The sequence below is a fragment of the Cyprinus carpio genome, chromosome A23, assembly GCF_018340385.1.
Source record: "Cyprinus carpio isolate SPL01 chromosome A23, ASM1834038v1, whole genome shotgun sequence".
Lineage (NCBI taxonomy): Eukaryota > Metazoa > Chordata > Actinopteri > Cypriniformes > Cyprinidae > Cyprinus > Cyprinus carpio.
Window position 1 is genome coordinate 11013552 of NC_056594.1, and position 23923 is coordinate 11037474.

The 23923-nt window shown below is 35.8% G+C and overlaps 2 protein-coding genes across 4 annotated transcripts in view; both read left to right on the forward strand.

Annotated features, from left to right (window-relative positions):
* The window catches only part of LOC109082914 (rho guanine nucleotide exchange factor 10-like protein), a 46381-nt gene extending 35798 nt beyond the window's left edge, over window positions 1–10583 (forward strand). For all 3 annotated transcript variants that reach the window (XM_042713088.1, XM_042713086.1, XM_042713087.1), the window contains 7 exons: window positions 4261–4347; window positions 5661–5875; window positions 6018–6175; window positions 7460–7602; window positions 8735–8906; window positions 9074–9196; window positions 9277–10583. In XM_042713088.1, coding sequence (XP_042569022.1) covers window positions 4261–4347; window positions 5661–5875; window positions 6018–6175; window positions 7460–7602; window positions 8735–8906; window positions 9074–9196; window positions 9277–9815 — 1437 coding nt within the window. In that variant the 3' untranslated portion in view covers window positions 9816–10583. The remainder of the gene's footprint in view (window positions 1–4260; window positions 4348–5660; window positions 5876–6017; window positions 6176–7459; window positions 7603–8734; window positions 8907–9073; window positions 9197–9276) is intronic.
* Window positions 10584–18991: 8408 nt separating this feature from the next.
* Window positions 18992–23827, forward strand: LOC109090470 (immunoglobulin superfamily member 21-like). Its single transcript, XM_042713097.1, has 8 exons — window positions 18992–19118; window positions 19245–19363; window positions 20233–20348; window positions 20491–20971; window positions 21269–21369; window positions 21877–22069; window positions 22963–23001; window positions 23085–23827. Exons 1-8 carry the CDS (start codon window positions 19000–19002, stop codon window positions 23159–23161), a joined length of 1245 nt encoding a protein of 414 aa, XP_042569031.1. The 5' UTR covers window positions 18992–18999; the 3' UTR covers window positions 23162–23827.
* The last annotated feature ends 96 nt before the right edge of the window (window positions 23828–23923 follow it).

Below are 23923 nucleotides of genomic sequence, written 5' to 3' on the forward strand. Positions count from 1 at the left end.
GTGAAACTAAAGTAGCAACAGATCTTTTTTTCATATTGTGCACATATCCGAGTGTAGCAGACTATTAAAAAAGAAACAAATGCAAATGAATGTTTTTTAGATATATACACACACACACACACATACAAACACAAACACACACCTACAGGTCAAAAGTTTTGAATCTTTAAAATTTTGAAAGACGTGCTCATCAAGGTTGCATTTATTTAATAAAAAAATAAAACAAGAACTTGTAAAATATTACAATTTAAAATGACTGATTTCTATTTAAATATATTTTAAAATGTAATTTATTCCTGGTATGATGGTAAAGCTGAATTTCAGTTCCACATGACCCTTCAGAAATCATTCTAATATGCTTATTTCCCGCTTTAGAAATATTACTCATCATTATCATCAATGTTGTCTTTTAAGACCTCCAAATACAAAATTCTAAATACAAAAATGCGTAATGTTGTAGAGATGGCATCTACCATCAGAAGCTAACTGGATCATGCTAACAAACCCTTACCCCTTGCTTGCACAGGTTTCTCCTGGTACATGACAGGGAAAGCTTTGAGCAAGCCAATTAAAATTTTTGTAGAAAAATGGAGGAGATCCTTATTTTCCAAGAAAAGTCCAAATTGGAACAAAGTGAATTACTTGTTTTCTTCAAAAGGAAAGCTTCTAAATACTATATGAATGGAAGCATGTGTTTATATTTTTGTACATACACAACTGTATGTTTGTGACAGAGTAGATCTAAAGAGGTTCCTAAATGTTACTTGCATAACGTATGTAGGAGAAACTTTTTTGTGGGAAATAAAGAGTGGGGGAAAAATACCTTCATTACTGCAGATTAAAGTGAGGCAGATCTGTGCCTGCTAGAGTAGATGCAGGAATAGACAAGCGGATTCTTATGTGATGTGAAGTTGAGTCTGTGTTCAGGAGGAACACCTATGAGACAAATGGGGCTGTGTCTAAAATCGTCTTCCCACATAACCCATCTCCACCCCATGTTATCAGAATGCAAAAAATAACGAGTTTGAGAAGTAGAAAGAAGAATTGAGGACACTAAAAATTGTCAGGTCATTAAGATGTCTTTCTAAAATGCTAAAAAACATTTTTTAATGCAAAAGCAGCACATTCTGAAGGAAAATGACAATCCTGACACAGAACCTTGTATAAATAATCCCAGTGGGCTAATTCATGGACATATTAAATATTCTACCTGTTTTTTCTATGGAGGGGAAAATGTGAATAAAAGCTGTGATTGCTTAAGATGAAAAGGGGCTCCATTCCCAATGTGCATATCCAGGAAGAGCGAGTTTGCAACAAGTTTTGCACATCAGAGTGCTAAGCATCAGGCTCACAGCAGGAGAGGGATAGCGGCAGCCTGCCATTCCCACGCAAGATCCTCCTCAAACACAATAGGGACCGTTTCATCTAAACAGGTCATCCTCTTACCATGAAACTGTGCTATATGCAAATGTAATGGGTTCTCATTACATTACAGATAAATGCCATCTAGTAGTCCCCCAATTTTGTATAATGTGAATGATATTTTGGTCAATAATTTGCATACATGTATTTATTTATAGACAATTGTTATAATCAGTTTATAAATTAAGGTTAAAATACATGTAGTACAATACTTTATTATATATAAATAAATACATTTTATATTACAATAATAATTTGTTGATTCATAACCTTTCTGAACCCCACATGTAATAAAAAAGGACATTTTTCCAGCTTAGTCTGGTCTAAAAGTGAAAAAATTGCTGTTGTCTGTGGCTGTACTTTACTGCTATCACTGAGGATAAATTACTGTCTTATCTAATGGACAGTTTAAAACGCAATCACAGGAAATGTCTTGAGTGTGCGTGCAAAAGGATTTACAGCAAAACACTGCAATTATAGTCTTTTAAGCTGCAAAAAAATTCTGCCATTATTTACTCACCTTAATGTCATTCCAAACCTGTACGAACATCAAAAAAGGAGACCTTTTTTCATAAATGTCCTAGTCATTATTTCCATGTGATTAGAAGAAATGGGAACTGGAGCTTTCAAAGTTCAGAAAGCGTCATCTAGTAGTACTTCAACTAGTGCTGCAAATAACTTGGGGTGAAGTATTACTTTAATAGAAAAACAGAAAGAAGTTAGATTTATCTGTATTTTGTCATGTCACACTTAATTGGTTATGAAATTGACTGAATGGGTTTTGACATGATGATACATTCATTATTATGCGCCATTATGTTAAAAACAAAACCCTTAAAACCTTAGTTACTTCTCATGAGCTGTAATTACAAGGTGCTATAGTTAATATGAAGTTACAACAGTATGTGCTGAATGATGTGTTAAACTGCTGTATTAAACAGTGTACTCTTAATTAAGATTAACAGTGTCAGCAGGGGTGGGTTTGTCGCCAGACATGTGGGCCCTGATGATTAAATCTGGAATAATAGCATGTCTGGCTTGTGCATAAATTATATGTGAAAGGCAATGGGTGTTTAATAACCTTATGTCTGTGTTATTTGAGCCAAAACACCCTGCAGTTAATTAACTTTGTTTACATCTCTTTCTAAGCAAGTGTTGGCGGCCGTGGTCACCAGCTCTTTTAGATGTGCACTAACTCAGCATGTATCAGAGCTGCCAAAACATGGACAACAAAGTGTGTGAAATTAAGAGAGTCAATGTGTCCTATGCCTTTCCCACCCTGGAATAAAATGGAATGAACTGTAAAAATCTGAAATGCAATCGCTTCTGTATGTCTTTCTGAAACAGGGAAATCAAAAGATGTGCATCATATTTATCATGCCCCATTTAAATCCTTCAATCCAAAATAAATAAATAAAAGTGTAATTCTGTTCTCTAGTTTAGATAATCCTTTGGCTCTGAGTTGGTGTTTTTAACACGCAAAAAAACCCCACCCTTTTTCTTCTTTGATCCCACTGTTGCAGTACTCTGATGATCATCTTTTAGAACAAAATGTGCATTCAACACAGTTAAAGGATGTATTAAAAAAGTCTTGACATGAGAATGTCCCTTTAAGGCAATTCAGTTCACTTGACCGCCCATCTTGGCGATACCCCAGACAGCTATGTCTGTAATAGGCATGCAAGTACAGCTACTTAAAAAAAAAAAAAAAGTTTGTCAGGATTATGTTTAAATGAACCTAAACACTGAGCAAATTGACATCTCTCTGAGCACAAGTTTAAGGTCTGTGAGTGACACTATGCCATTTTGATTACTCCTAATGCTTGCCTTCTTGAAATCGAGCCTCGAGATGCTTACTTTGAGGGTAAAAGGAATAATGTCCTGCCTTTTTGTTGATTTACTCAAAATTTTTGCTGATCACTTGTTAGTGTGCAGAATAAAACAGCAGTTGCACCAGAATGGTCGACCGTATTTATCTGCATCCCACATTGCAGAAGCAAAATTATAGTGTTAGACATACAAAGAGACTGTAAAATTGCATATGTCAGAAAATAGAAATTACACACAAAAAGTGTGTGTGTGTGTGTACGAACATACATTTTCTGAAATGTTATTATAATTTTAAATAATTGATTCTTTTTGAATATATTTTAAAAATTGTTTTTCTGTAATGGCAATACTGAATGTTCAGCAACTATAACATTCTAATTTGCTGATTTGATGCTCAAGAAACATTTCTTATTATAATAAAGTTTGTAATACTTAATAGTTTTGTTGAAACCATTTTAGACTACCATTTATATTTTGGATAAATAAGTTAAAATAAAGAAAGAAAAGAAATACATAATACTTTTATTTAGCAATTACATTGGTCAAAAGTGACGTTTATACTGTTATGAAAGATTTCCATTTAAAAAACTTTTTTTTTTTTACTTTCTATTTAAGAATCCTGAAAAAAAAAAAAAAGTGTATCACTGTATTTGCAAAAATATTAATCAGCAGTTTTCAACATTATTAATAATTAGAAATGTTTCTTGGGCAACAAATCAGCATATTTGAATGAAGGATGATGTGAAGACTGGAGTAATGGCTGCAGAAAATTCAGCTTTGCCATCACAGGAATAAATTACATTTAAAAATATAAGAGACTTCCTTTAAAAACATAAAAACATCTTAATGTAGCATGTGTATATAGCAATTTAAAAGAATAATTTATTTTATTTTATTTTTATTTTATTTTTTGTGTGTGTGTGTGTTGTAATTTTCAACTAATAATTTACAGAGCCGCATTTTTTAATGCTGATTTCCAAAAGTGATCTCTTCATCTGTTTTTTGCAGTTGCAGGCTGCCCTGTATAACCCGGTCCACTGTTCTCTTCTTGGTTTTTCTGCCGCTAGCACATCCTTGCCTCAGGGCTACCTCTGGGTAGGTACACTTTGCACAATGAGAACATCTTTTCTTCTTTATAAATCATCACTGCACTGGTGCAGGAAATTGTAATATCTCTGTACATGTCTGCTGTTGCACTTTGCTCACCTCTGATGCACCTTAGGGGAAACAAATCATCCACAAACATTTGAATAGCCCACCTCTAACCAGGGCTGTCATCAGCACAGTACAACTGAGAACATCCTGAGCCCCTTACTTAAACTTACTGACAATATGCCAATTTCCCAGACCTCCAGTATCACATTTTACTAAGTAGTCATTTAGCAGATGTTCTTTTATCCACATAGAGCATACTTGCTCAAAGGCACAATGGAAATAGCTCATGGATCATTCCTTGCAGGGTTCGAACCTCTAGCCTTTTAAGTACTATGCCACATTAAATATAATTTGCCTCAGCACAGTATTCAGTATATATTTAAGCAATATTTCATAAGCAAGAGTGATGTTGTTCTGGATATTCATTACACTTTAAAGTGCAAGTAAAATTAATTAGATGTAATTAGATATTACGCATTACTGTTTTTACAGCACTATGTTGTAATTGTGTCCCATCGGATAATCAAAAGTTCTACACACACTTGCGGTCTTTACACACATTTGAATACTTGGGCCAAATTCAGGAAATACATCATGTAAGTAGACAAGTAGTTGAGCACAAAAAGACTGCAAGTGTAGGTATTATTTAAGAGAGGCCCACTATCACTTGTTTTATTCCTGAATGAATCGGTTGAATGAATGATTCAATGACTCATTCATACTTTTCGCCACTTGCTGGCTTAACAATGTAACATTCAGAAGGAGGCAATGTAGACAAACTGTGAAAAGTCACAATTTGTTTTGGAGGATTTTAACTAACTTGTATAATTTCCAACATAAGTTTCCAGTTCTACATTCTGACTGAATCACAACTCCTACATTGAAATGTACTTTACTTTTCTGGGGTATTTTTCTTTCGGCTTACAGAGTTTTTCCACCTGAAGTAAGTGATGTTAGCAGGAGCTCCTCAAAGAAAAAAAAACACTTAGAATAGTTTGATCGACGTTTAAAAGAAAGAGGGAAGCAGGATTCCGAAAAAGTTTCTCGAAAGGCAGCTCTAGAAACAAACATCAAGTATTCCACATCAAAAGCCATTCTATAAATCATTTATCTCATGGCTGTGCTTCCACAATGTTGTTTTTTTCCCAACTTTTTTGCTTGCAGCCTCTCTGAGGGCCATGTCAGTGAGTTCAGGCATTGGATGCCCTCCTTCTCATGTTTGTTTTCTTTTTGTTGTCTCTTCGACTGCACAGGTGGCTAGTGGGGGTGACGACTCTCACGGGCAGGTGGAGATTTTCTCCCTTAACAGACCCACGCCACGCTCCGTTAAGAGTTTCTCTCTAGGTTCCCCAGTGCTTTGTCTGGAGTATATCACAGAGCCCAGCACTGAGGAAGAACTGGAAACACAAACCTCTGAAGTTCTTCCCAAGATCGGCAACACCATCTGTGTAGGATTATTGGATGGCAAGTAAGTCTGAATACATATCTGTATTGGTCTGGAATAATTTGAGTCATTACATTGCTAATTTTATGCAGTCAGCCAGTACTAATTTGCTTCTTTCCCAGAGAAAAGCTCTTAATACTTTGTGTGTGTGTGTGTGTTTCTCAAGCATCCTGGTTTATGGAAGCGTGGACACAGCTGCTCAGTGTCTGCTAACATTTTGTAACCCAGAGGGCTGTCCAGTTCTGTGCCTGAAACACTCTGCCAACTTTCTCTTCGCTGGACTAAGTAATGGAAAAGTTGCAGTTTATAACCGAAAGAGTGGAGGTAGAAGAATTTCTGTGCAATTTTCAGTGTACTTTGGATTTACATTTGCAGGAAACAATATGTGAACTGGATTTCTGCATAAATTGGTCATAAAATTCCATAAAATCAACAAAAAACAAGTGAAATGTCAATGTGTTTAAACACAACATAAAAGCAATGATGCATTTGCGTGTCTATATTGGGCACGCCATGTAAACAATCACAGGGCAGGGTGGGGAAAAAAAGTGTTTCCTCTTTACAAAGTCATTTCAATTCAGCAGTATTCTTCAGGTTAAGGTCAAGACTGGGCCACATCAGATGGGGTATGTTATTGTTGATTTAGTCCTGGGATTGGGATCACCGTCCTGTTGAACCACTCAACTTCTGAGTTCCAGCTGGCAAACAGATGACCTTACATCCTGCTGCAAACTGACCTGATAAACTTAGGAAGTGATTTTTCTGTCAATGAATGTAAGCTGCCCAGACCTTGAGGCTGCAAAGCCCCATGATGTCCCTCCATTCCAATTTTTCTGAAGAACCACTAACTACTTTCAAACACCTTTGGCTTCATCTCTCTGCAGGATATTTCGCCAGTAGCACTAGCAAAAACTTCCAGGTGCTCTTTTGCAAAGATTTTTTCACATACACCTTCAGGCCCATCTAAATGTTGGGATTTCAGTTTAGCCAACACACTCTTATTGGCCCCATTGGCAGTTAGGTTTAGGTGTGGAATTTCATGCTTACGTTGTTTCTAAACATTGCTTATTTCCGTACAAGTCTCATAAAATTAGTTTGTACAAAATCATCACTTTGTAAAATAGTTATGTTATGTTATGTTATCGGGTTGGGTTAGCTGACTCCAGTTAACAGATGAAAAATGTTAAGTTCATCCAAAAATGAAAGTTCTGTCATCATTTACTCACTTTGTGTCTTTCCAAATCTGTATAATTTTATTCTTAAGTGGAAAATGAAAGAAGATACTTAGAAAAATGTATTTTCCTGCATACAGTGAAAGTCAGTGGGGTCAAGTTTGTTTTGAACTCCAGGTAAAAGGTTCACATATTTTTTCTTGCAACTGTATACAGCACCAATGCCTCGTGTTTGATATTGCTTTTTGCTTATGACAATATAGTTGTGAGTATTTTTTTTTTCATTTACTAGTTTAATAGAAAAAAGTAATACTAAGTTAATTCTCTTCTGTTTAAATTCATCCTCTCTGAATCTACTGCTACAGTTTCAAAGATGTGTAAATATAAGCCATTTCCAGTAGCACCTCTAAATCCAGCATGCATTTTGCGGTTACAGAGGGGTTGTGGGATCCAGATTCCTGCAGACATGTTGTTATTGGATGCGCGCCCGTCCTCAAACTCCTCCAAATAGACAAGTGTGTGTGGGCCAGCTGTGCCAACCAGGTCTCTGTGATTGAAGGCTCCTCTCTCAGGACTCAGGTATCCTTCTCCTCTGAGAAATGCGTTGGTGAAATTAGAATGTGTTGAATGTGATTCCACCACCTTCACGATGAAGATGCAGCACACAACTGCTTTTCATAAGAGCGTATAAGTCTTCCATGTCACTTATCAAAGCTTGAGATCAGTTCTGTAACAAAGGTTGGTTTAGGAAAGCTTGAAATGATTCTTTTATTTCAGAGTTTTACGTTTCATTTCTCTGTTAGCACAGTGCTAGATGCATTATGAGAGAGCATCTTAAGCCACACATAAAAGGTATCCTCCCTGTAGAAGCCCAACAGCATGTTAGGATGCTAGCCTTTGATCACTTGTGACAGCTGAGCCAACCTCTCTATTTTGCCGCAAGGAGCGCACCCTCCTTCTGCCTTCCTGATGCTTAATATCAGGATTAAATTCAGCTCTGGTAGTTGGAAGTTTAGTTCAACCGGAAGATAAGATGTGGGTAGGCAAATGGACATATCATCCTGTTTTTATTTGAACGTCAGTAGTTGTTTACACCTATAGAAAATGCAGAATGAAGAATTTATCTGCTGTAAAACTAAAGCAAGCTCCATTAGTATGTAAGAAGGCAACAGTAATATTTTGAAATGTTACAAACAATTTAAAATCAAAATGATTAATACAAAAATATCAAACCAGTACTAATAATGTGTATGAATATATAAGATATTTACACCTGACAGCTTACTGTAACTTTTATCTTTTGTATATTTTATCTTAGAAAAATACCATATATATATATATATATATATATATATATATATTATAATTGTCTCTTACTGTTATTACTGTTGTTTTCTTTTGACTTAAATAATCCATTTCCCAAACATTCTTAGTGGGTTTAAGTGGATTATTTACTATTTTAAGCTTTTATGGTTTTCCTTAACAGTTGGCATTCTGGACTGTGATGTAATATATATCCAAACAGACTTTCATTAGGCAGTATATAATCTGACATCGAATTATACCCACTCTAGAGCACTACAGTCTACAGTCTTGGCCTAAACCATTATCATCATTATTTTGTATCTTTTATTTTTTTTGGTTTTGTATCTTTTATGATTCCCAGAGTCTTGCATTTTCATCATTATTTTGTATCTTTTATGATTCCCAGAGTTTTGAAGTTCATCCAGACCCCATGGTTAGTGTGACCCACATGGTGCGTGCTGGAGCAGGGGTGTGGATGGCGTTTTCAGAGGGATCATCCCTACGTCTGTTTCACACAGAAACATTGGAACACCTCCAAGAGATCAACATTTCAACACCCTCTGCATATTTGAGCCCTGGCAAGTCCAACATGAATTCTGCAAGATAATGTTTTGGCACACAGGTCCTGAAAGGGGCAAAAATGTTTGTAACTGAGCAGGAGTTCAAAGAAAAATTTATAAATAAAATATAAAATAAAAGTACAAAAAAAAAAAATAATTATGAATAAATCATGTTTTCTTTATAGGTCAAAAATCTGTGTGTGTAACCAGCCTGCTTATCTGCCAAGGACTGCTATGGGTGGGCACAGCTCAGGGCATTATTGTCACCCTGCCTGTGCCCAGACTGGAGGGCATTCCCAAAATAACAGGTGAGCCACAATTTAAACAAACAAAGTGTTGCATCAAAGCGTTTTGTTACTAAAAACAAACTGTCCCTCTTTCCCATCAGGCAAAGGAATGACGTCACTTAACGCTCACAACGGCCCTGTTGAATTCTTGGTTGCCACCTCCAGCATTTTATCCCAAGATTTTCTGAAGCGGGATTCTCCCACGGAGGGTGTGGATTCAAGTGGTGGAGGTGAAGATAAGAAGGTAACAAATTCCTCTCAGGAGTCCCTCCAGCAGGCGGATGGCTCTCCTCAGGCAGAAGACAAAACTAAAGGAGTGCTACTGCAGTACCAACTCCGTTCTACCTCTCAGCTCCCAGGAAAGCTCCTGACGGCCCGGCTCGAAGAATCATCCGGCTCGACCCAGGACTCTCTGGAGCACACCCTAGAGGACGGTTCCATCTATGAGCTAAGTGATGATCCCGAGGTGTGGGTCAGAGGGCCTGGGCCATCATCAAAGGAAGAGACACGTAGGGAGAAAGTGACTTCAGCTGCCGTTATATCCGGTGGAAAAGGGTTCCGTCGACTCGCAAAATCATCCAACTCCCCTGACTCCAGTGAGAACATGCTCATGGTCTGGCAGCTGCCCATTACAGTTTGAGGCAGTAAGGAATTCTCCTTCCTTTCGCTTTCTTCGGATGTTTTTGCAGTGATGGAGGATTGTTGGACCATTGAAGGACAATCAGACTGTATGGCTTTTGAGGATTATTTATTCCTCTTCTCCTCCAGGAGGTTTTTGAGTAATACTAATGATTCAGTGAAAGTTAAGCTGTGACAGCATTTTTGGCAAAATGTTGTATATATATATATATATATAATATCTTGGTTATTGTGAGGTCCTTACAATGGAATGGAAGGGGCCAATCTGTAAACATTAAATACTCACTGTTTCAACATCTTAGCCACAGGACTTGAAATAATGTGTTAACATGATTTTAGTTTGAAAAAAATAAAACTGCCAATACAATGCAGCACTGTAAACCTTATAATGAATATAACTGCTAAGAATATAATGAATAGATAATTTAGAGCTCAAATATTACACGTTTTAACAGAAACAATTAAATCACAATTAAATTATAAGCTTCACAATTCTTCTTGTAAATCTTAAATTGGCCCCATTCACTTGCATTGTAAATGCCTCAGCATAACCACCATTTATTTATTTTTTTTTTTTTTTAAGAAAACAAGGGACAAGTTCAAATAATTTGTTTACTATTTTGGTGGTAATACCCATAATGACACAAATGCTTTTAAGGAAGCCAAAATATTCATTTAAGTTGATAAACAACCATGCCATTTAATGTTCATCTGTCATAATAATAGCATGTGCTTGGTATATAATGCACCACAACTGAATATAAAATAATCTCACCTTTTGAAAATATTACTAAATGACTGATACCAGCAAATGATCTGCATGCGAGGAATCAGGGTAAGTGTTTTTTTTTTTTTTTTTTTTTTTTAAAGTAATCCTTAGTATGTATCTGAGTATTGGCTGTGACCCAGTTCTTTCTTGTTTAAATAATAAAATATATATATATTTTTATGCAGCACCACCAAAGCGGTGTGCACAGAAAAGTAAGGTAGCTGAATATTTGGAGTCAGTCTATTTAAATGTGTTTTAATGTTATTTTAGTGTGAAATGTGATAAGGAGAAGTGAAGTCATCGCTGTAGGTACTTGTGTCTGATGGTCCTCGTTGTTCGCAGTGTCACTTTGTAAAAAAAAAAAAAATTGAAATCATATTTACAGTGATTGAAGTTTTTGCATTTTTCATTTCATTTCATTTAAAAGCATTTAATTTGATTTTAAACTGACTCAACATTAAATGGTTTTGAAATGGCATTGTATGTGAAGACCTGCTGTAAATGAATATTGCAGAGTAATATTTTATGTTGAATCTCAGCACATTTTCAGCCTTTTATCTCTGGGCAGCCACTGCCAGCTCTCACATTAAACATATCAGCAAACGCAGTATGGCGCGGCTTAGGCAGCGGTAAATATATGCACATTGTGACACCAATGCTACGTGAAGAGGATGCCAAATCATGTCTCTGGCAGATGCGGAGTAAAACTGACCTGTCAGGATTTAAAGAAGCTGCATAACAGTCACTCATTGTTCTAGTAGTAGATGTTTTTGCTCAGTTAATGTAATTTTGTGCAGTTCCTGTTGTGCTGTTCAAGTAAATGGCATTATGTATTTAATTCATTCTCCAATGCATCAAGCTAGGCTGTTATTGAATATAAAAGCTATTATGTTTGCAGAAGATAAACTTTGGTTTACTTTCAGGATGGAGGAGTTGTTAACTATGCTTACATCAAAGGCTTCTAATTAGAGATGTTTGATTGCTTTGTGTCTAGTGGGAAATCAAGAACCTCATTATTGCTAATTGAAGGACTTGATCAAGATAACGCCCCTCCTTTGTAAAACTTAAATAGCAGCACAGTGTTCATACCTCTGTAACTATGGAGGATTTGCAAATAACTGTTCTTAATTACAATGTGTGTTGATTTAAAATGCTCTGTAAAAAAGCATCTTAAATTTATGGTAAAAATAGAAACTATATAGTTTCAAGTACAGTATATTGCTAATTCATATCCATTATTTTTTTTATATATAAATGTTAATATACGTATAAATCTGAACTTAAGAGCATAAAGTGTAACATAATACCCCTGATGTACATAACTGATAAAAATGAACAATTTAAATAAAACATTTTTATTAAAATTAAATTAAATTCTGAATTTTTTGACCCACAAAAATCATACTTTGTACTTATTTTTATTTTATTAATAATATCTATTTTTTATTTTATAGTGTGTAAGCAATTAACAAGTTTTTACTGTTGCATTTTTACATTATTTTTTACATTACATTCTCTTAATGTATTTATAATGTTGGTTGTACTTCACTGTTTTGCAGTTTTTTCAACTGTGTATATAAGAAAAAAAAATACTGCTGAGAGAGAGAGAGAAAATAAGCTTCTCTGGAAAAATGTCTGACCTGATCCTCTATGATTACAATACATTGGGAAGAGTATCTAAATGTCACGGTGTACCATAGGCGTAATTTGCGGGTGGTACATCATGTCCCCAACACTTTTTTACCAAAGTCGAATCTGTCCACAGTAGGGTGACCATATTTTAGTTTTTCAAAAAGAGGACAGTAGTGGGTGGGGTCCATGGGTGGGGCTTCGCCTAACAGTATACTGTATGTAGCAATTTTTTTTGTTTGTTTGTTTGCATATTTTGTTTTTATAATAAATAAAAAAAACAAATAGAAACAATAGAAAAAGAACAGGGAATGCTAGTGTTAGAGGATCATTTTTAATAAAAATAAAACAAGTTAATAGAACAGAAAATGAATAGACAATGCAAAAATAAAAAAATCATAAATAATAAAAAATAAAAATAAAAAAGATAGAAAGCAAAATATAAAATAAAAAAAAAATACACTTCTTTATAAATAAAACAAGTAATTAGAATAGAAATAGAAAAGAGAGTGCAAATGTTAGAGGGTCAAGTTTATAATAATAAAAAAAAAACAAGGAAATAAAATTATAAGTAGCATTAGAATAGAGAGTGCTAGGGTCAAATGAAGATCAAAGAAATGTGTTTTCAGCCGTTTCTTGAAAATATTAAAGACTCAGGTGCTTGAATTGAGTTCAAGGTCATTCCACCAGGAGGGAACAGTTAATGTATAAGTCCATGAAAGTTTTATCATAGGTAGAATGCAAAATGTTTCAATACAAGCGTTTCCGTCAAATGTAATTTACGCAATATTTCAAACCTTTAACCCATTTGGGAAAATCAACCCATGGCAACAGTTTAAAAGTAGCCTAATTCTGTGTAAAAAAAAAAAAAACGCGTACTTGGCAACCCTGCATCCAACAAGAGCTGCAGGAGTCAGATTTGACTGATCTCAGGTCGAGAATAAGGAGAGATGACTTGAGTATTTGCTGCTCAACAGATTCTGAGCTCATTGACAAATATCTGATCTTGCAAGAAGTGCTCCCTTTACACAGAGTGCGTGTGACTGCGAAATCGAAAGTGAATGTAAACAGCGAAAGTAAACATAAATGTTATTATTACAGCTTCAACTGAAGACGCTCACTCTATCACCTCCGTAAAACCAGGCCTGCGGGGAGGATTGCTTGGCTGTCAAAATTCTGTACTGCAGAATTAAACTTTAGAAATCAGAGTCTGAGCACAAAAAAAAATATTTTATGATCAGTGAGGCGCTATTCATTCAGAAGATGTCTATTTTAAATACATTCAGAGATGTCTAGAAAACACACTACCGGGTTATTTGTATACCCGTTCAGTTATTGAATCTACTGCTGTATAGCGCTACTGGTACATTACTGTGAGTATCCAATGCTGTTCCGTACAAGTTCATTTACAACCTAAATAATATAACACCCTAATTCCTATCCTCCTCCTCACAATCCCACTTACAACCTACATTTTCTGTAACTAAAAAAAAGCACAGGTGACCAAAAAACAGCAACAGCAGCATCCTGCTTTTCTAGCAGATGTAAGCACCCCTCCACCCCACCGCTACCGTCCCCATTACTTATTAAAACAAACTCACCTATGTACCCCATAAAAAAAATGTAACCATCCACCCCACACCTACCGTCCCCATTAACCTCTACCGTCCCCATTACAATTCAAACCAAAGCTCTTACGTACCCTTTTACAGGTTATATGTGTTTATGTGAGTGCCCAAAACAAGAGTTCCATCTATTTGGATGGACCTAACTTTCCATAGCAGTTGGCCTATACTGTGCATTAATAGTCTAATCATTGTACACCTAATATTTTCATTCTATCCTTAGCTTTTTCAGACTAACCTTACCATGTAAATAACATAGAATTAAGCGTTTTCCCCTAGCATTCATTTCTTCAGATTTCTCGAGGTTATTAAACGAGTATGTGTGCACGAGCGAGTGTGAGTATGAGAGTTAATGACTGCGCTCGCTCAGGGCAGGGGGCGCGCGCACGAGAGAGTGAATTCATTCAAATCTGTTGCTTTAGTAAATCTCCGCCCGACGGAGCCCAGAGAGATGCTGCCGCCGCTGCTGCTGCTCCTTTAGAAGGACACCATGAGAAATCACAGGGAGAATTGCGACGAGTTACTCAATATTTCAGCTTTGTACGGAGGATGACATTAACATAATATTAAGATGGAATACTGACACTCTTGCGGCTTTGACTGATATTAAAATAAGACAAAAGAGATGAGTATAATTACTTTATCTTTGCTCCTGTGTGCTGACCTGCTGGACTTCGTTATAGGTAAGTTTTACTTGAATTATGTATGATATGTGCAGTCAGCAATAAATGTGATAAAATCATGCCATATTGATATTTTTTCTGCATTTTAAAAGCCGCACTTTGGACTAAATGTATATATTGTAGCCTACATTTATTGTACATGTGGTTAACTTTATACTGTACAGTTTTAAAGATTTTAGTAAGTTGTCAATACCAAACCACCTAAAGATGCTATCTGCACTATATTTACAGCCTCAGGCTATTCTGTTCCACACGATATGAATGCTGCATTGATTGAATGATTTCTAGATTGAGGTGGCTTGTCCTTTAAACTCAGGTGCACTTGTTTAATGATTTTGATGGGTGGTTATTTTGAGGATAAAGCTTAATCTTTTGTCCTGACCCAGATTTATGCTGGGTTATCTGCACTCTGAAATAATTAAAGATCACCGATTGCAGAACTATAGTGCAGTAATATCTACAGAGCAAGCAAATATTTAATATTATGTAATGAATATATATATATATTTTTTTTTTAATTTGAGGGTTAGTCATTCATTATTTCTTTTAAGCCTATGCATGTATGAGACAGTGCTTTTTCTTTGCATGAATCAGTAATTGCAGCCATCAAACTCTTTACTGTAACTCAATAATGCTGCCTAGCATCATGTCATGTCTTGAGTCGAGCACTTAATGTCACCGGTCAGATCATATCAGAGGTACAGGAGCTTTCAGAAGTGCATCATTAGCAGTGTTTCTTTATTTGTAATCATATGAATGCGATTTAATCCTTATGTTTTTAGCTTTAGTTCTCTTAAATGCTTAATTGCAACAGATACCATATTCAAGTTTTATTATGATGCATAGCATTGTTCTTGGACTTAGCTATTGTTTAATAATGTTATATTGAGACTCATTATATTGAGACTCATAGCAGTTTAGGAAAGATCCTGACTTTACAGCAAATACATTTTCAAGACTGGGGCAAACTCATGAATATGTCATTACCAGTATTGCTTGGATGTTAATATAAATATGGATGTGAGGAAAGAACACACATCTCCCTAATTGTATATGGTGGCCAAACATTCAGTGTTTAACTGATGTCATTCATTATTATTGATCAATTTATCACATAAGTCCACTGTTTCAGTCTGTATAATTTATTTAACATATTGATATAACAAATGACCTTTTTGTTAGCACACTTCTTTAATACAGTCTAACCTTTGATGTGCTCTTATGCATGTTTACGTAATCAAATAGATTACTGAAATCATCACAGTAGCCCAACTAATCCTTGCACATCACCATTAACATTCCTAGCCAACTGTGACATTTGACCAGAGATTGATTTTTTGTGATTTCCAAGATTATCGCAGTCTATAAAAGGTGCTTATGTGGTGTGGGACTGTAATAGTCCTCAAAATTGACATGGTCTCCACTCACTAAGCCTCCTAAAGGACAATCTGTAGCATCTGCTCAGTAAAGGACAGCATAAAGAAGTGCATGCCTGAGGGTCACAGGACATTCCCAGTGTCCTGTGCTGCATGTGGGGCAGCCTACAGAATCACTTGGTTGATGGAGAAAGTACCAAGGATTAGGGAAAGAAGAAAAAAAACACACCCACTGAAAAAAATAATCCATTCACTGACATCACAGTTTAAAAAGCCAATACGGTGGAGTAGTGGGATTTTGTAGGTCAGTGAATTTGTGACAGATTAAAGGCTGATTGCCTCCCACTCTGATGCCTGTGCCCGGTACATGGTGACTGTTTCAATGGAACTGCAGCACTCAGCAAGACACGGCTGCTTTGCATGGTTGTTCAGCATACAAAGGCATTTCATGTTTTCATCATCTGATGTTGGTAAAAATATGTAATAATTGTAATAATTGTAAACTAAGCCCTTTATTAGGACAGGGACACAGCTCTGGCAGCACTGATTGCTGGAAGACCTGGAAGTGATGAAATAGCTTTAGATCTTGAAGCATCAAACTACACAAAGAATCCATCTTTGTGACAGCCATTATGTAATACTGTAATGCGCTGAACAATGTGGGTGTGCAACATTTTTTCAAATGCATTCTTAACAGATGGGTGTTTGATTTATAGTGTAGCATTTATAGTGTAGTCTATTTAGCTTTTGTTTGTTTTTTCTTGTTTTGTTGCATCTAGTTTTGTGATTTGTTTCACTTTGCTTCTTTTCATTTTACTTTTTGTTTCTTCACATTTAGTTTAATTGTACATGTATTTATAGTAGATTTTGCAGTGATTTGTTTTTGTTGTTGTTTAGTTTTTTTGTTTAGATTTGTTTCCCTTTGCTTCTTTTAATTGTACTTTTTTGTTTGTTTACAATTTGTTATTTTGCTTAGCTTTGATGTTTTGTTTCACTTTGTTTCTTACTTTCTTTACATTTTGTTTTATTGTGTAGCATTATAGCGTGTTTTGCTTTGTATTTTTGTTTTGTTTAGTTTTGATTTGTTTCACTTTGCTTATTTTACATTTATTTAGTTTCTTTACATTTATTATCTTGTTTTGCTTTGTGTTTTGTTTAGTTTTGTTTTACTTTGCTTCATTTCATTTTACTTTGTTTCTCTTTTTTGCTTTGTTTTTATTTTCCTTTTGTTTCTTTACATTTAATTTTTTGTTTTGTTTTGTTTCTTTTCATCAAGAGGTAAAACAGGAACATTCTCTGCGAAACAGACAATACATTACAATATAGGCACACCTGACAGGTATGTACTGATGAGAGTCTGTAATTAAAGTTTTCTTTCTTTTGTTTAAATTATAGAAGTGAGAGTAAATCGATGCAAAAATGGTTTGATATTATTGTCAGCAAAATAGATATTTTTGGATCAGTGTTTTTTTCCAAGCAGAGTTTGTCGAATAATGGATATTCAAGGATACATTTCAGTTATGTGTTGATTAAAGTCTTTTATTTATCATTTATTTATTTATCATATAATTATCAAGTTTTTCTCTTTTTTTGAGTATTTTTCTTTGGTTTTGGTTTAAATTATTTTTTTAAGCACTTTATTTTGCTTTTTTGTTTTGTAATAGGTGAGAGCAAAAAATAGTTTGATTCTAACGTCAACATGTCACATTGTCAATGGCTGATCACCAGATATACCTGTCGGGTATGTGCTGATGAAAGTCTGTTATTTCTGAAATGTATTAATGAAACATCTACTTGTGGACTTCCAACAACATCCATTAATAGTAGTTTTTGCAATCATGCTTTTTGATCTGAAATATTCACAGTTTGGATTAAGGGCTCATTATATGCTATAATTTCACTGTCTCTGCAGTATGACCTTTCTATGGGGAGGTTTATATTACGGCCTTCAAAAGCACTCAGTTTTGCAAACTTATGACTTAATGATTTCAGAAATGAGGAGAGCACTGTAATTTTGCTGGGGCTCATTGCTAGTAATTTGAATGGGAATTTATTGGTGGGCTGTGCAATTCGATGCATTCAGAAAGTGACACTGCTATCTTTTTCCAGGTTATTTAACAGTCACCATTGAGCCTCTCCCTCCTGTGGTTATGGGGGACACAGTGACTTTGAAGTGCAATTTCAGGACGGATGGCAACTTACGAGAGATTGTGTGGTTTTCGGGTGCTTTTTTTCGGCTTTTCCTTTCAAACTCATGGGGAAAAAGTCAAAAATATGAACATATATTCGGGATTAATAGTGAATGCCTCAGTGATTTTAAGACAAGCTGTTATCATTTTGTCGTCACACAGAGCCAAAAGTGTGGCAGGATGTTATCATTTTGTCGTCACACAGAGCCAAAAATGATTGATGAGCCAACGGATAAAACATTCAATTAAACACATAAGTATGCCAATTTTTTTTATGAAATTAAACACACTTAAAAAATGATAAATTTATTTGTATTTGATAACAAAACATTTTTATTTATTATATTTTTCAAAAGTAAGACTGAAGTATTGGATATTTGATAACAAAACATTTTTATTTATTATATTTTTCAAAAGTAAGACTGAAGTATTGGACAACAAGGTAATTGATTTGATTCCTAGGGAATGCATGAACTGATAAAAATTTAATCTTAAAAGCAATGGAAGTTGCTTTGAATCAAAATGTCTGCCAAGTGCATAAATGTAAATGTGGTTGTCAGATGTTAATGGATCATGTCCATAGTTAATGAGATCTTCTGACTTCATACATACACTAAAAGTTGGTTAAAAACAATAAGTTTTTGGTTGGTTAAAATTAAGTTATTTCTGAACTTACTGTACAAGAACTTGCACCACAGATATCAGCTGCTTTAATGCTGGAGTTTGTTATCTTATTCAAAGAAATTCATACATTTTTAAGCAGGATTTGTGTCCAGATGACAGCTAGACATTTAAAGTGAATTATTGCAAATAACCAAACATTTACTGTAAGTAGGAAACATTTGTAAATGCCAAATTATGTTTCGTAACTTACTTTTACCCAATACAATATATTGTCATTGTTTTCAAAGGTGATGGAAGGTGGAACGTCAAAACAGAAAATTTTTACCTACGACGCCATGTACAACACCAATTTTTCTCACATGGAGGACTTCCACAGACGAGAGGACCTTGTTTACCAGTCAACTGTCAGGTTATAGTTATATCCAGCAGAGCACAGTTTATAGAGGATAATACTTGGCTTTCCTCTCAGCGTGAACAGTGCTATTTTTATGACTGCTGTTATGTGTTTAGACAGATTGTTCCTCACTGTTCTTAGGCTCCCTGAGGTTCAGATGGAAGATGATGGACCATATGAATGCCATGTGGGGATCTATGACAGGGCATCTAGAGAGAAGGTGGTCTTGGCATCTGGGAGTATCACTCTTAATGTCATGTGTAGGTTCTATTTATAAAGCGTCATACACATATGTAGTCAAAAACATAGTGATGTGCTTTAGTTACTGGTTGTATTAACATAAAATCCATAATATCGCTTATAAAGCCTTTGACTTTAAAAAGAATAGCTCATCCAAAAATTGTAATTCTGTTATCATTTACTCATTGGAACAACAAGAGGGAGAGTAATAGATGACAGAAGTCTCATTTTTGTATGAATTATATTTTTAACCTCAATCATTGAAAGAAAATCCAGTGAGCACTTTTCCCTTATTTGAAAGGATTCTGCAAATGTAATAATGATAATGGAACTACTTTAGGATGCTTGTTTTGATTCAGCAGTTTTTAGCTGGATAATATAATAACAGCGCGGATATCTTTTTGGTGTCAAAACCAGGACAAGATTTCAAATTCTCAGTCTCTCTTTCTCAAGTGCTTGTGCAAGTATCTACATGCCCATAAAATCTGGGAATATGCAGCAGGGTATTCATGCAGTTTCCCTCTGCATGCACTTGCAAATTAATGTTTCAGTCGGATGTAACATGCCATGACGAGTAAGTGAGATACGAGCTAGAGTTCATTTAATGTTAGCTAAGAAATCATCAGAAAGATTTCACATGGATTGCTGACTTAAAACAAGAGATGTTGCCATTGTGATATAAATCTTGCCTATTAATGCACTTTGCTTATAAACTGAAAGCTCATTAAATAAGGATCTCCTGGCTTGCGGTCTGAAGCACAAATATGCCCTTGAGAGAAAGATACTAATAATTACTTTGAATGCTGCAGTGTCCTCTCCTTATCTCTTTGAATTTCTGTAGTGAAGCTATCGATTTCTAATGAGTTTTCAATGTCTTTGTTTTTTTCAGCTCCACCAAAATCAATATCTGTTGAGGCGGCAAATCAGCCAGCTCGCTTCAGTCGCTACGAGGCTCAAAACTTCACACTTGTTTGCATTGTAACTGGAGGAAAACCTGCCCCCGTGGTTAGCAGAAGAACAAAATACAAGCTCTAAATTAAAACCTAAATAAAGATGGATATGTACATAGCAGAGATTATTTAAATTGAAATGTCTTTCATTGCCGTTTAGTTGTAACGTTTTGTAATTATTTCTTCACCAAATTCAGGTGTACTTCAAGAGGGATGGAGAACTTATTGAAGTCCATCCTTTCATGTCCACTGAGAAAGTGGAAAACAGAGGCTTGCTCTCTGCCAAGGATAACCAGCCGCTTATCAGTCGAGAACTGGATGACACAAAAGTGCAGAAGTCTCTTTCTTTCCTGGGCCCTTACAGCGAGCCGGTGCGTCTGGATATGGACCGGCCACAGCGCAGCTACATGTCTGGAGCCCCTGGTCAGGAGGAACCCAGTCCCACCACAGAGGTCATCCCAGAGACTGTGATCAGCCGAGAGTTTCCCCGCTGGGTGCTGAGCTCAAGCCCACTGTACTATTTCAACCATACACAGTCTGAGCTGCATGACGGCACTATGGAGGTCCAAGCTATGCTGACCTGGCACCTGAACCCACAACTGGACAATGAGGCTCTGTTCACCTGTGAAGTCAAGCACCCGGCTCTTTCCATGCCCATGAAGGCAGAGGTTACACTCTGTGAGTGTCTGTTTATTTGCGTTACCAAATAAATACAGTTATTGAGGGGTCTAAGTATGTTTATTAGGGTTGCACAATATATTAGTTATTATGGAGTTTTTTTTATTTAATATTTGAATTATGTTTGCTCCTTTGTCCTGTTTTTACATTTAGATTGCCTTTACTGTCATCTAAGATTCACTTAATCCTCAAATATAGCAACACGATTAAATGCAATTTATATATATGTAATGGAATACCTTGACTCTTTGCCTCCTCTGACATATTGACAACAGTTTAATTTCTCACTGTTTTTCGCTGCTCCAAAAGGCCCAAAACTCTCTGTGGCACCAAGCAGAGCGAAAGTGGGGGACACGGTTCACATCAAAGTGGAGGGATTCCACATGGGGCCCAAAGTGGTACAATCATAAAAGAAGAAATGTTTCTAGTATATAAAGTGGTGTAAACTAATTATTTGTAAACAATGCAACTTAACAGTAGCAGTGATCCATGTTTTTGTCTCTGCAAAATATGACTACTCTAATTTGAATGCACGGCAACAGCTAATGTTTTACATTAGAATGCATACCAATGTCTTTTGGAAATGTTGAACTAAATAATTAAGTTGCTTTTGATGATTTATAGTAGACCTTAAACGTCTTTGAGAGCTTCTTTTGAAAACTGATTAATATTCTCTTCAAGTATAATATGTATGAGCAAATGAATACTGCCAGTGGTGTTTAGTAAATGTATGATTAAAAAGAGTCTCCTAAGCATCTCCTCATAAATATTTTAGCTTTGTTTGTAATTTTTCACACTTGAATGCAGAAAAATATAAACTATATACTCTGCATCTTATGTTGGGTATAACCATGCTCAATGTTTTAAATATCTGAAGTTTTTAATGAATATTTAATGTGCTACAGAATAAAGTGTTTCCAGAGCCTCTGTTCACATGGACACGTGTGGGAGGACCTCTGCTGGATGGAAGTGAAGAGAGATTTGGGAAAGTACTGGCTCTGGAGAGAGTCCCAGCTGAGCTCAACGGATCCATGTATCGCTGCACGGTCCAAAACCCTTTGGGATCTACCAACACTCACACCCGCCTCATAGTATTTGGTCAGTACACCAGATGCATCACACACAATTTATGTGGTCTGTAGCCAACACTGAGATGCCTCATACTGATCGGTTTCTACCTAAGATGTGTCTGCTTCACAAAGCTGGATCCACATCTGACACCCAGCACTCACATGCTTTTAAATGTTCAGACCATTCCCAAACATTCGTATTTTTTACAGTATTTTGTTCTTACCCAGTAATTAAATGCCCCATTCTGTTTAGTGAGATATAATTGTGTAAGCGGTTTATTTTCCAAAGACGTCAATGTGTTTGATCAGTAGGCAAAAAAAAAAAAAAAAAAAAAAACATTGTCAGTTTTTAATACCAACATGCATAACCGGTCGCCATGTTGAGATCACATGACCAGCAGTGACGTGATGACATTTAATGACTTGTTAAATCACTTGTTAGCAACTGCCTTTTTCAATAAATGTAAATTATTACTAATGTATTTTATGTTGTAGAATAAAACATGAAAATATCTTTAATCTTGTGTTAAACACAGATCTTATTTTATGCATTTAACCAAAACCCATTCAAAAAAGCCATTGATTTCAGGCCAATGGAACCCTGAAATGCTAAAATTCAAACTTGTTTTTTGGCTTTGGCCAACAAAACTGCCTGCAGCACTATTATTCATGGCTGAATGCAAATAGGGCATGTCTACAATGGCATTAGTAACTGCTAACTCACTTTTGCATGATGGTGCATCCACACCACTTGATGTCTGTATAGGTCCATGATGACCACAATATCAGCGAGTTCAACATAAACAAAATACTGAGTGCACCTTTAAGGTTACATATTTCTGTGCTATTCTGTTTCTATGTTTTATGTGCTTTTATTGATAACTTGTACAGTTTAACTAAAGCTTTTTTGTTTTTTAACAGAAAATCCCAGGATCAAGAAGGAGACTAGACATCTGAACTGTAAGGCACAACAACATCCTACACATGAAATATCCAAAGGTATTTTAGATAAACTCTCACTATGACGGTTAATTAATTTTCAGTTGGCGATTCTGCTGGAGACTTGCTTGGACCCTCGCTGATGATGCTGCTGTTATCATTGACTGTGGAGTTAACATGAGCACAATGGAATGCGCTTTCCATTAGTACCCTCTCTGATACTCTGTCAGCTCCTCTGCCATCTCTCTCGCTGTCCAGCAGCTACGCTATAATCCAGAACTGAGATTGCATCAGAGAAATATGTGCTCAGAATGAGAACGACCCTGACCACCCCAACCATGTGACTACGGTTCAGCTCAGTTTGTTCCACACCTGTTTTGTCACAATACAATGACATATTAATGCTTTGAATTCATTTTGTTTGTATTTGTGCACAGCTGTGTTGCAGAAAAGGATTAGAGTGAAGTGGAATGGGACGGCCCACATACAGATAATCCTGGACATACATTACAGCTTTCATCATTCTAAACAGCTTATTGTAATGTCATTTTATTAATGTTGTTCCTTATATCTGAGCTGTTGAGATCAAAATCACGTGATTTCATGGCAGAAGCTATTGAAAGTTGAGGATCAGATTCACCTACTGCATATGACCTCTAGATGACAGTATAGATCTTCAGACCGAATACTTTTTTTTTATGCATAAAATGTCCATAGACCCTTTTGGCTGGTGTGTACTAAGTTCCTCAAACAGTTATGTAATGCATTATAGCGCAATGCAATGTTATTATCTCTGCAGTGAACAAGATGTGTTGCTACAAGAAAAATTAAAGGCAAGTTTTGAAATTACCTTAAATTCTTTTGTTCTTTCGTAAAAAATTTGTATAAATTGTAAATGATGGTGGGATGCGAAATATGGCGGGAAACAAGGCGGTTGCCAATG